This window comes from Haematobia irritans, chromosome 2 (assembly GCF_050003625.1).
Source record: "Haematobia irritans isolate KBUSLIRL chromosome 2, ASM5000362v1, whole genome shotgun sequence".
Taxonomy (NCBI): domain Eukaryota; kingdom Metazoa; phylum Arthropoda; class Insecta; order Diptera; family Muscidae; genus Haematobia; species Haematobia irritans.
Genome location: NC_134398.1, coordinates 81,964,226 through 81,978,829, shown reverse-complemented (window position 1 = coordinate 81,978,829; position 14,604 = coordinate 81,964,226). Strand labels below are relative to the sequence as shown.

Genomic DNA, 14,604 nt, shown 5'->3' with positions numbered 1-14,604 from the left:
GATTTTCAATTAAAAATTTAATTGACTTTTGTCACGGAATCAATTAATTGTGTGATTGAATCAATTAAAAACGTGATTGATTTTTAACATAAAATTCAATCACAGTTTTAATTGAATCAATTAAAATTTTAATTAATTTCGCGACAAAAATCAATCAACTGTTTGATTCATTCAATTAAATAATTAATTGAAATAGGTTATAAATTTCGATCAAAAAATTTATATATTGCGACCCCAAAACCGTATTTAGTTTTATTTGAAATAAAAGAAAATATGTGTTTCTTATAATATTTAATATTTTATTATTTTTTTAATTATGCAATAGACAAATAAATTTGGTTCTTTTCATTTGTGTCTTGTTCTAACATAACTTACAAATACAATTACTATCAATAACAACTATAGGGTGAAAAAATAAATTATATAAATCATTACCTTCCTTATAATAATAACCATGTTAGCATGTTCCTTCTAATATGTAGATGCGCCTAGATTTCCAATAAATCAGCAGACTGTAAGCTAAATTAGTTTTTCTGAAAGTAAACATAATAATTCGAATTTAATTTTGTTCAATTAAAAGTTAATGTTGTTAAATATTACCTGCATAGAATATCAAGTTCAATTCTTAGTTCCAGGTTGCAGATTTATAATCTTCTTTTGCAGTTGTAGTCTTTTAGCATAAAAAGGTGTATTAAGCAGCTCGGTAATTTAATTTTAGTAACAATTCCTTTCCAAAATTTCCACACATTGAAATCGTCTATTAAAATTTGAACCAATCAAAGACAAAAAATAATGGGAAAGCAATGTACTATTTGGTATTATATTGATGATACTTTGCAAATTCTGGAAATAGTTAAAAATATAAATGGAAAATACATATTTTTATTATTTTCGGATATTTTTCATATTTTTAAATCCAAAAGAAAGAATTTTTTTACCATTACATAATTCAGCTCATTAGTTTATATATCAGATATACTGCTCTCTACTTGGGTTCAAACTGAAAAAGGCAGGTAAAACAAAAATGCAATTTAATGCCAACGCCACTTCGCAACTTCAAGGTGAATCTTCCACCAAACCCATACCGCTCTTGGTTTTAAGAAAACTAGGAGTGAAAAAAAATTATAATTTTAAAAGATCAATACGGTACCCACTTCTTTATTGCAAACATATTATTATATATTTGATAAAATGATGGAGTTGATGGGATTGATTGGTCAATTTCACGAAATAAAATTGGTCACTAAAAGAAATAAAAAAAATATATTATTTTAGTCCGTTTAATGTAAACAGGCTTCAATGGAAAACGATATTCACATTTCATAATTTCTTACCTTCAATAAACGTAGATTGTTTTCCATCTTTACAATACCACAAAACACAAACACAGGTAATTTCAAATGCGTTCTCTCATATATTTTTTTTCACAACTTTACCACGTGGCCATTTGTTGTTGCACACTTTATTTATTTCAACCCTTTGATATGATTTGTTGTTGCGTTCAAAATATTTATGCTCACATTTTGAATGCAGCAGACAGAATGTCGCCAATCATGTTTTTTAATTTACGCGAAAAACAAAAACCCAACCGTTCGTTATGAGTTACTTCAACAGACTGATCTCTCAATCATACCTTGTTGAATAAATACCCATTCTCTTGTTCTCTTTTCGCTCTTTCCATTGCTCAAAATTATTCAATTTCAATCACAAAGGTGATTGGATCAATCGCATGTGTAATTGGAAACGGAAAAAATGTCAATCACGTTTGTAATTGACAATTAATTGGTTTTTATTCGGATTTGATTAAATAAATAATTGAATCAATTAACATATTACTTGAATCCGTTTCCAAATTCAATTAAGTGTTTAATTGAAAAAATGTTGGTCATAATTTTTTGTGTGTACCGATGTCCACTTAGAAGGACATTCGAAAAAGACACCAAATTCTATTTTCCCACTTAGTTTCGATTTATTTCTCGATATTATTTTAAAGTAGAGGCTTTAATCTAAATAGACTATAAATATTTTCCATATAAGTGGGCACTAAAAAATATTTTTATAAACTTCTTCAACAATAAACGAAAAATACGAAAATTTGAGACAATTTTTCTACTATATGTTTCTAGTAAATGGACATTCATACAAAAACTATAGCTGATACTACTTCGGGTTCTTTTTTGTATTTTTTCCCACACTTTGAAAGATATTATAGGCCAAATAGCGCTTATTTTCGTAAGGCAATTTGGTCACAATTCAAGAATCAAATTTTCAACACAAGCTCATATAGCTCTTGAAATAATTGAGCTAAGTTCTCAAAATGACAATTTTTGTTGTACATGCTATTAGTACAAGTAAAGGGTGATTCTTTTGAGGTTAGGATTTTCATGCATTAGTATTTGACAGATCACGTGGGATTTCAGACATGGTGTCAAAGAGAAAGATGCTCAGTATGCTTTGACATTTCATCATGAATAGACTTACGATCTGCCACAACGTCGAATTTTCAGTGAATGGGCCCTAGAAAAGTTGGCAGAAAATCCGCTTTTTTATCGACAAATTTTGTTCAGCGATGAGGCTCATTTCTGGTTGAATGGCTACGTAAATAAGCAAAATTGCCGCATTTGGAGTGAAGAGCAACCAGAAGCCGTTCAAGAACTGCCCATGCATCCCGAAAAATGCACTGTTTGGTGTGGTTTGTACGCTGGTGGAATCATTGGACCGTATTTTTTCAAAGATGCTGTTGGACGCAACGTTACGGTGAATGGCGATCGCTATCGTTCGATGCTAACAAACTTTTTGTTACCAAAAATGGAAGAACTGAACTTGGTTGACATGTGGTTTCAACAAGATGGCGCTACATGCCACACAGCTCGCGATTCTATGGCCATTTTGAGGGAAAACTTCGGAGAACAATTCATCTCAAGAAATGGACCGGTAAGTTGGCCACCAAGATCATGCGATTTGACGCCTTTGGACTATTTTTTGTGGGGCTACGTCAAGTCTAAAGTCTACAGAAATAAGCCAGCAACTATTCCAGCTTTGGAAGACAACATTTCCGAAGAAATTCGGGCTATTCCGGCCGAAATGCTCGAAAAAGTTGCCCAAAATTGGACTTTCCGAATGGACCACCTAAGACGCAGCCGCGGTCAACATTTAAATGAAATTATCTTCAAAAAGTAAATGTCATGGACCAATCTAACGTTTCAAATAAAGAACCGATGAGATTTTGCAAATTTTATGTGTTTTTTTTTTTAAAAAAGTTATCAAGCTCTTAACAAATCACCCTTTAGAAACAGAAGAAAAATTTAAGTTTTTAACATTAGGTTTATTTCGGTAGTGAAAGGGTTAATGCCCGAATATATATATATATATATATATATATATATATATATATATATATATATATATATATATATATATATATATATATATATATATATATATATATATATATATATATATATATATATATATATATATATATATATATATATATATATATATATATATATATATATATATATATATATATATATATATACATATATATACATATGTGGAATATTGACAGAAAATTTTTTCAAAGTTGTTTTATATAAAAAATTTTGTCAAAATGTTATTTCTATAAAAAGTTTTGTCAAAATTTTATTTCTATAAAAAATTTATTCAAAATTTTATTACTATAGAAATATTTTTTGCTATAGACAATTTAGTCAAAATATTATTTCTATAGAAAATTGAGTCAAAATTTTGTTTCTATAGAATATTTTGCAAATTTTATTTCTATAGAAAATTTCGCAAAAGTTTGTTTGTTACACAAATTTTTTTTTTCTATTCATAATTTTATTTCTATTTTTTCTATTCATAATTTTATTTATTTCTATTCATAATTTTATTTCTATAAAAATTTAAGTCAAAATTTTATTTCTTTAGAAATATTTGCCAAAATTCTATAGTAATAGATTTTTTATTAGAAAATGTGGTCAAAATTTTATTTCTATAGAAAATTTTCCAAAATTTTATAGTAATAAACCTTTTTATTAGAAAATTTTGTCAAAACTTAATTTCTATAGAAAATTTAGTCAAAATTTTGTTTCTGTAGAATATTTTGCAGAATTTTATTTACTACACAAAATTTTTTCTAAAATTGTATTTTTATTGATAATTTTTTCAAAATTTTATTTCTATAAGAAAAAATTGTCAAATTTTATTTCTATAGCAAATTTTCTCAATTTTTTTTCTTACTGATGCTCACTGCTATGAAAAATGTATTCGAAATTTTATTACTATAGAAATATTTTTTCCTATATAAAATTTAGTCAAAATTTTATTTCTACAGAAAATTTAGTCAAAATTTTGTTTCTATAGAATATGTTATTTTGCAAAATTTTATTTCTATAGAAAATTTTGCAAAATTTTGTTTGCTACACAATTTGTTTTTTTGTAAATTGTATTTCTATTGATAATTTTTTCAAACTTTTATTTCTATAAAAAATTTTGCCAACATTTTATTTCTATAGAAAATTTAGTCAAAATTTTGTTTCTGTAGAAAATTTTGCAAAATTTTATTTACTAGACAAAAATTTTTCCAAGATTGTATGCTCACTGATACTCACTGCTAAGTCGAAAACTTGTAGAAATGACTCAAATTTTCAAATTTTTCAATGAATGAATCATAAATGCATTTTTGCGAAATTGTCTAAACAATTATAAATATTTCCCAAATATTGCCCGAGATTTTGTAGAAGTCTGATTTGAGATTTTATCAAAATGTAGATCTAAATACAAAGTTGTGCGGAGTATATTATAATCGGCCCGCCCGACTTTAGACTTTCCTCGCATTTTTATTTTTTGTTAAAATTGTGTTACGTCCCATAACGTTAGATTTAAATTTTAAGTACATAGATTTTGTAGAAGTATATACAATTTTGTCTAAATCGATTCAGATTCAAATTCATGCATATAGGAATATAAACCTTTATATAGCTCGCAACAAATTTAAAGGATTTGAGATAGTATCAATAATTTTGGTCCACAAATACATATACTGTTGGTATCTTCTCATATTATGATGGGTATTTATAGCATTATTTTATTTATTAAACATTGCCCTAAATTTGAAATATAGAGTTTAATTGGCATCTAATGTGAAATATAGAGTTTAATTGGCATCTAATATTAATTTAGAAATAGCCTATAAACATATATGTGTTTAGTAGCTTGGAGCGCTATTTAACAGGGGGCGATATTGAATTAAGTTGGTGGTTGTTGCTTGTTATTACAAAATTAACATTTTATTTTTCCTTGGGCAATTGATCAGCTACTTCTTTGATCCTTACAAACTGTGTGGTCCCCTGTTCGAATCCCCGTCCGGCAAAAGGTAAAATTAAAATAAAAAAAAATCATAAAATTGAATAATTTCTTCTACAATGTTTGTATTACAGAAAAAGGTGCTAAGAACTAAAAAATCTCGTGAAAGTGAGAAAGATGTCGGGGAATATACAATTGGGCAGAAACAAAATTTTGAGCATTCAGGTCGAAAACCTATGTTGTTAGCACCTAAATTACCTGTTTATTTTCATAATTCATTATGATTGTAAATATATAAATAAATAAATAAAATTTTGAGCACAATATTGTTTGGGAGAATTTTTTTAAGCATATAATATTTTTGGGTGCAAAATGCTTCCAAACATATTATATGGTCACATAATAACATATTGTTTTTTGGAAGACAACATTATTGAATTTGGATGCAAAAATACAAAATGTTTGGAACTTAGACTACCCAAACATATATTGTTTAGACCAATATGCTTTCAAACATATTATATATTGGTAGAGATCAAACATATAAATGTTTGGGCAATACCCAAAAATGTATATGCTTGAAGCGAAATATGTTTGGGAGTATATGTTACAGAAGGGATTTTTTGGGAGGGTGTACGACTGCTTTTCTTAGAATGACCGGCTGGCAAAAATTGTGTGTATATGTGTGGGTGAGCTTCTTCCTTGAGCCATTTAGACAAAGTGTCATTATCATGAAAGATGTTACCACATTAATTGTAGATCATTACAACTAAATTTCGAGTGATGTAATGCGTAGCGCATGACCCTATCGTATTGCGCAATCCGTAACAATTTTTAAGTGCAAGCATATAATGTTCATAAACTAGCATAACATGTTTGCGACATATATGTTAATATGTTAGAACATATTATGTTTGGGACATAGCATTTTGTTAAATATAATATGTGTTAATTTAGAAATTGCCTATAAACATATATGTCTTTAGAAAGAGAGACCAAGAGAGTGTAAAACAAAAAAAAAACTAAAAATGGCGAAAGAGAGAGAATGAAAGACATCAACACAGTGAGGCTAAAAGTCTAACATGAAGGATTTTGTAAAACGTAAATGTTCGTGATGGCTTGTTAACTTTTATATTTTGCTTAAAGTGAAGCATAATATTTCTAAACTATACAAACAATATTTTGTTTGGATAAATCCTGAAAATATATATGTGCTTGAAGCTTGGGAGTATATATTGCAGAAGCGATTTGTTTTTGAGGGTGTACACGAAAGCCAAAAATATCGGGTTACCTTACATAATCCCTTATTTCTGATTGCAGTATCATTTTTTATACACTCTCTATCCCTCTCTTAATCTTTTTTAGAAGACATTATGAAGAAGAAGAAAGTAGAGTTAGGGTAGGTTATCATATAGACTCCTTACCACTTGCTTTTCTCACATATTTGAGTGCTACAAAGCTTTTTAAGTACACCACTTTAATATGTACATTAAATCAAAATTCGATCGGATCTTACAATGCTTTTTGTTTTCTGTTTTGTTTTTATCCCCAGATTCGTGGTCGTGCAGACAATACAGTAAATCCTACAATAGTGGTCGAATCTAGTCAGAATGCTACATCAAATGAATTGTGTATAAGAGAGGATACGGATATCGCTAATCTTACGGCGGAAATTGAAAGTTTTGTCAAAGATAAGAACAACGATGATATTGAAACGGCCCTAGTAATTACGGAAAAGATTCCTCTAGCATCGGCAACGGCGAAAGGAACATCTCCGCCGCAGCAAGGAGATATCAAATCTGGGCATACATCCATTACTACTCAAGATAAAGAGGAAAAGGTAAAGCCCATTGAGATGAAAACAGAAGAGCCAATGCAGCACACTGTGTCAAATGAAATAATAACTACGGAGGTCAAAACCACACCAACCTCTACAACAGAAACCTCCGCATCTAAGCTAGTTGAAAAATCATCTCCCACTCCCAGACAAATTGACCAGGTCGAAATTGAATCTACTCCCACCAGCTCCAAAACACATTCTAGTGAAATAATTACAATTGAAACAAAAACCACAACTGTTGTTACGGAGCCAGTGCAAGGAGCAAGTGGTCAGACGTCTATATCAACGAAAACTTCCAAAGAAATAATATCCAATGGAGCTATACCAAAGAAGCTAAGTAACTCAGTCATTCAGAAGTCAACGACAGTAACAGCCGGGGAGACTAGCAAGGAACCAAAAATGTCCCCATCTGTAGATCGTATTCCAAACCAAGAAGCGGAAGTGGGTCATGTTGAATGCATACATGTACATGTGGAAAGTCCCAAGCCTACACCACGTGAAAGTCACATCAATCAAGTGTCGAGTTTTAAAAACGAAGCCGTTGGCGAAGTCATAACCACCAAAACTCCGTTCATACTTACCAGCCCTCCCAGGCAAAGGAAATCGGTGCAACAAGATGAAAAGACAAAGGAAACCGTCAAAATGGTACACGATCCTAAGTCAAAGGTCATTTATGACTTAAGGATACAAGAGGACCAAGTTGGTAAGGTCAAACCGGAGATTATGGAAAAGCCGACCTTGCCTTCAAAGCCATTAGTGGAGAGGAATGAAAATGTGCACTCATTCGCCGAGATCCACAAGCCTATGCGAAACGTTCACATTAGACGAGCTTCACGCGATGAGGTGGTAATACCGCCGACAGTACCACCTCAAAACAACGAAGAACGGACATCTGTTCACCACTCTAACATCGTAGCCTCGGGTGTTAAACAAGATCCCGAGAAAGCTGAAGCTAGAACGGAAACGACTTTGAAGATTCAAGAGATCCCTGTCGCAACCAATGGAGGACAACATAAAGAAATGTCTGTTGCTACCCCACAATCACCACATTCACAGCGTCCTTCTTTACCAAAGGCAGGAAATAGTGTAGACAATGGCGAAACCAATGAACCAACCAGTCAACTTGAATCCCTTTACCGTCCACAGTTACAAATGGAATGGAAACGCTCTACCTTGGCCCCTCTAGAAACAAATATTCCGCCCGAGAAACGCAAGTCCGTCAAAGACATCATAGAATCAATCAATCGCAGCCAACGTCTATTGCATGCGGCTGCCAACAAAGATTTCACCATTGTCACGGGCCATCCGCCATCTTCACCCTCACTAAATGGTGAAAATGGCGATGAAAACCTTAGAATATTAGAGGAAAGCCAGAGAGAAATCAGACGAATGGTCTATCAAATTGATCATCTAGATGGTACTTACTCCGAGTCCAGTCCTTCCAATGGAGCAATGGCATTGTCAGCATCGCCTCCGCCAAGCTACAATGAATGCGTTGGTGCTCAAAAACCGGACAATAGTGAAGTCTTCCAAAAATGTAAAGTCCAAAAGGAGGTATATGACTATCGGGAATCATCACCCATCTCCTCTAATTTGGATTGGAATCCAGTACCAAAGCCGAAGCGTACGAAGCCCCAGAACGAATAGTCCCAACAAAATACGAAATGAAACGATGCTGTTCGGATAAGATCCATATACCCCGAAGAACTTTGTTCTACGATCCATTTGTTTTTGAGCGTCCAATTCCCCCCAATGAATCGCTCTAATTTGTTCTATACTATTTAAGAATGTTTTTCTAGCATAAATATATTTATCAAATATCCAAATATGTTTATGTAGGTGTGAGAGTGTGTGTATGTTGTTAACACCCGCACCTACACAGGTACATAAACTTAGCAACTATCAGACGGGATATGTATGCAATATCCATTCTAAATGTATATCTAAATGTCGTTATTAAATGTGATCCTTCTACTAACGATTAAAGAGACAAGCGTATTTATTTTATTTTTCTCCATATGCGAAAAATGTGCGAGTAAACGGCAAAATATATCGCCAACATTTTTTTTGTTGTTTAATTTTTCGAAACAGGGGGCTAATCACGGCATTCGATATCGAATTCATAATCGTATCGAAACAATTGTCGATACGATTAAAAGTTTGGATCACGGCATTCGATCGAAATTTGATGCAATTTCTCAAGCGTTGCCAAAAGCAAAAAACGAAGCAGAGCAAAATGAAATGACAAAACAAAGTTAGCGTCGCAAAATAGAATGTAGAAAAAAACATGTTTTTGGAGGTTTCAAAGTAAAAAGTAAATTGTATTGCATTATATCTTATGGACCTATATCTCTTTTTACATTCCTCCAAATTCTTTCCTAATTGGAGGATGAGATGAATATAAAATAGTTCGGCAACAAATAAGGAATAAAAGTGCACATTGTTATTGGTGTAAGTACATGGGTTTGAAATGGTGTGCACTGTTAGAAAGTCACCTTTTGTAGGCTCAATGGACGATTTCGGCTGACGAAGGAGGCGTTCAAATGGAAAATAATTTTTGGTGGCATGTCAACGTCAATTTTATCACTTTACAATTGTCTGCCGTCTTAAAACTTTTTGCGAGTGGGAGACTTCATAATTCACTATTCTTACAAGGTGGTCCAGAAGCGTTATGTTGTCACGGAATGGTACGGTATTTGGTCGATCACAATCTCTTGAATATCGATCTAGCATGTCCGCTTTATATATGGTTCTTTGCCAAGCTAGAATGCTCGCTGCGAACACTACTATGACCAATTTTTGTTTAACTTTTATTGGAATTGCATTGGTCCTAAATATTAAAAATATGTTCATTATAGGTAAATTTACTACAAACTAGGAACAATTCGAACTAAAACTAATATATTTACTATTCCTATATGGCGAAAACAATGTAAAAAACATGTGAAAAATGTTTTACGATTGCAATTTACCAATCGAAAAAATTGTCGATCAAAAAAACTCGATATCGACTCCCGTGATCCGAAAAATTTAGATTTCGATCAAAAGTTCTCGATATCGAATGCCGTGATTAGCCCCCAGGTTCACTTTAAGGAGTAAGAAAAATCTAAAGACATGCTCCTAATGATCATATGTACCACCACAATCATGAAAACAAAAGTCGAAGATTAATTTATGTTTTAATGTATTTAACTTATGCACCCAGAGAAATAATTGCTTGAATAACAAGCAAATATAATGTCAGTGTTACCAAATGATAACACGCAAGATCGAATCCTACACGAAAGCTCAAATCGATACCGTACGTATATTAAAAACAAAACCTAAGCGGTATTAAAATTTGATGTATTAACACAACGGTATTACCCCTGCCAACATTTTTTGAATTTGACGGCGCTTCTGAGAATCCCCACCACGTCGAAAACAATCGTATACGACATCCAAAACTCGTCGGAAAAGCGCCGTCACTATTGAGAAGTTGTACCACGCATGTTACTACAAAAAAGTATCGCATGAGTGCAATTATTAGGTGCCTTTTTAATAAATTTAGAACGACGCCAATAACAAACAATCAAACAATCAGAAAAAGTGAATTTTAAGATAGCTGTAAAAGAATCATTGTGGTCAAGTAAAACACGATTGTTTAGATGTTTATTAATTTGAATAAAAATTTATAAATTATTCCAGGTATAACATTTAAACGAATAAAAACACATTGAACTTAAAGCCTTAAAACAGAAATTATGTTGATTTATAAGTTTACAATTCTGCTATATTCGGATGATGCTCCAGCGTGTATCAGTGTTTATTCTTTATGTAGGCAGCGTGTCTGGAAAAATATCTGAAAAACTATCACTTTATTCCAAAATTATTCAAAAATATACCTCTCACAATTTTAAGCGTAATAACTTTGCTTTCACCAATTCATTTTCGGGTTTATTTAAATATATTATAATAAGCTAGTTGCGCTGGGGTTTTCACAAAATATAAAAAAGCTCTTGTAACAATAGTGATGGCAAAATGTACTTTTTGATACGCTTCCCCATCACAGTTGGCGATTGTTGCAGCATCACTTACGAATCTGTGATAGCGATGAGGATGGAATGGAACTTTCAAATGCTGGCAGGGTAGTTCACTTTATAACTTGTGCTTACTACTGACCATGGCTGAATATGGAGGTTGAATCACGATAACAAAAACAACAAATTTCAATATGTTGTTTACAATTTTAAGAAGTCAAAATCAGCTGATAAAAGATTGGTAAAAGTGGCAATTATTTATTCTTTCAATTGTCCTGAAAAAATAATTCAAATCCAGAGAAAAATAAAGGTTCAAATTTAATTGCGTCACCTATGAGTGATCGTGAAGTGGATAATTCATCCGAGGAACGCCGATATGAGACAAATAAGACTATAGTACCCACCAAAGTTAAGAATGGAAATCAGTCAAATGGATCTTCGCCATCTATTAACAAAAACAGTTTATGATGCAGTTTAAAAACTGATGTGCGTGGCATTTTGGGTCTGGAATATGTTATCAAGATACTCAAGTCATCTTTGAACAATTCTCCAGTCATGAATGCGCGAGTTTGTTTGAGATGCATTTGCTATGCAGTGTCATTTGGTGTCATTTATGGCTGCAATCGCCATAAACATATGATTTGACATCTTAAAATTTTGTCGAAATAAAAAAATTGTAATCATATGGGCCCATGATTTAACCTTCTTGTCATTGAGCTTAACATGGAATCGGGCAGCACTCAGTGATAAGAGAGAAGTTCACCACTGTGGTATCACAATGGACTGAATAGTCTAAGTGAGCCTGATACATCGGGCTGCCACATAACCTAACCTAACCTAACCTTCTTGTTCAGCCATGCAACTGACGTTTTTAGATCGCGGTCTGATATACAACTGACTTGACAGCACCATGTGAACGATCTTATACAGCCCTGTTTACCGATTTGAATTATTCTTTGAATACTTGAAAATTATATGACAATCTAGCCATTCAGTGAAGTGATGATCGTTACAATTTGAAATTTTCAGAGTGTATGATTGGCACAATCTGTTTTTTTGTGCCAATAAATGTCACACGTTTTACAGTTTTGTGCCAATATTCGTAATATTTATCATTCGAATAGGCTTGTTTACTTTTAGTATTGGATACCCAAGCCTTGACGGACTAAGAGAAAACAGAGTACTCGTTTATCCAGGACATGTCCAAAAATGTGCAACACTGACATCAGCTGTTTAAAATCAATCACAGAAAATTTTTATCTATGAAATGCTCAAATAGTAATAAATATTTACTGATGCGATTATTTATGACACTGTACCACTTTGAATGTCATGTTATTCGATAAATCAGTCACAATCCTTTTCCTGAAGTCGCCGTCGCTTTTCGTCTGTTGCCACTAATTGGTATTCTCCTATCGAAGAAAACCGGTATTCCTGGTGTCGTTTTTTGTCGCCGTTACATTTACCAGCGACGAGTTTAGTGATCAATTTTTGAAGAAGTTTTTTAGATTTTATTAATCGAACAATTGAAAAATAAATTGAAATCTTCAACAATTACAAAAACACGGAAAAAAGGAACTAGATATCAGCCATTAGATAAGCTCCAACGATTTAAAACCGGTTGCAACGATTTAAAACCGGTTGTGGTTCAATACTTTCAATACTATGGACTTTAGAGGCAAATTATAACAAATGGTAGAAAAGCTGTAACTATTATTACAAAAATCTATATAGTTCAAGTATATATTCCAGATTCCACTCTATGCGGAACTAATGTTCTTTATTTAGGAGCTGACCATGATCACAAATCTATTGATATGAAATGCGCTATTTATACTAAATTGACAAAGATCCGTATATATAGTAGTTATGATCTTCACATCATAAAAAAGAAAACAGCTCAATTGAAGTAAATGTGTTGATTTTCAATTTTTTAATAGAACCCGTTCAAGGCCAATATTTTATTTTATTTAGCACCAAATTTAGATAACAATTGTGTCCTTGACGAACTTTGAATGATCCTTGGCCACAATTGCATAAGCCGGATGTTGTTGTTGTCCTCTAAATCATTTCTCGAGTCAAGTTGATTACTTATTTTGATTTTGCAATCCAAAATTGGATTAAAAACAAACAGCATTTTAAACGCAAATAATTAAAATTCAGTTTTGCACATCAAGTGATTGTTTTCTTTCACTATGATCCTTGTGCCATTGATATCAGCGTCGCACAGTGGGGTGAAATCGCAAAAAATGGAGATTAATTAAACTACTTATCCGATTTTAAAAATTCTTTCAATATTATAATGCTACGTTATCACTGAGTGACATGGCCCTGCCAGCATTTCAAAGTTCCATTTCATCCTCATCGCTACCACAGACTCGTGACTCTACGACAATCGCCAACTGTGATGGGGAAGCGTATCAAAAAGTACAAAATGTACATGAAAGTATTTTGCCATCACTATTGTTACAAGAGCCATTTTATATTTTGTGAAACACCAAGCGCTACTAGCTTATTATAAATTATTTAAATAAAAACGAAAATGAAGTGCTGAAAACATAGTTATTACGCTTAAAATTGTTAAAGGTATATGGTGAACACTGAAAAACAGTGAACCCTTTCCATTGCAGAATGAACTAAACTGTAGTAATATTGACCATGATTTAGCCCTTAAGATTTTTTTCTGTTTGTCTTAAATTTTAGTTCATCTATAGCATTGTATTTTATTTCAATTTTACACCACCATAAGATATATATTAGACCTGTCCAGGAAATGTATGAGATTTATCAAAACTCAAATTTTTTAATGTGAAAAACTGTGAAAAAAAGATTTTGAAAAACTTTTGCCAAAAAGTTGCTCAACGCGGTAGACGTCAGGATTTTGACAATTTTCGAAAATGACACTTCCTTTTTATAGCCGAGTCCGAACGGTGTTCCACATTGTAGTGAAACCACTCAGAGAAGCTTTTAAACCCTCAGAAATGTCACCAACATTACTGAGGTGGGATAATCCACCGCTGAAAAAATTTTTGGTGTTCGGTCGAAGCAGGAATCGAATCCACGACCTTGTGTATGCAATGCGGGCATGCTAATCATTACAGAGGTTCAGGTTTTCGGGTTCAGCACTGGCATACACGCTCAGATATACACAACATACCAGCACTCGCTACGATTTCTCATTATTGCATTGCTCTCAATACATGCTCTCACTCTCAAACAAAAATCAAGTAACATCATCTTTACATTAATCACATTTCACTTTGCCGAGAAAGATCTCTGTACCAGAGAATGAAGCCGCCGACCATTTTGTGCCAGTCGACGCCGCCGCCGAATATGTCGACTCATCTCGACTCAAATTAAGCCGCCAATTAATCAAAAATATAGATTTAAATCAGAAAAATATAATAATAATTGTAGTATTTTTGCCAAAATGTT

The 14,604-nt window shown here is 32.5% G+C and overlaps 1 protein-coding gene across 2 annotated transcripts in view; it reads left to right on the top strand.

Moving 5' to 3' along the window:
• LOC142225621 (uncharacterized) overlaps window positions 1–9,143 on the top strand; it is a 126,234-nt gene extending 117,091 nt beyond the window's left edge. For both annotated transcript variants that reach the window (XM_075295427.1, XM_075295428.1), the window contains exon 6: window positions 6,863–9,143. In XM_075295427.1, the coding sequence (XP_075151542.1) occupies window positions 6,863–8,797 (1,935 nt within the window). In that variant the 3' untranslated portion in view covers window positions 8,798–9,143. The remainder of the gene's footprint in view (window positions 1–6,862) is intronic.
• Window positions 9,144–14,604: the final 5,461 nt, after the last annotated feature.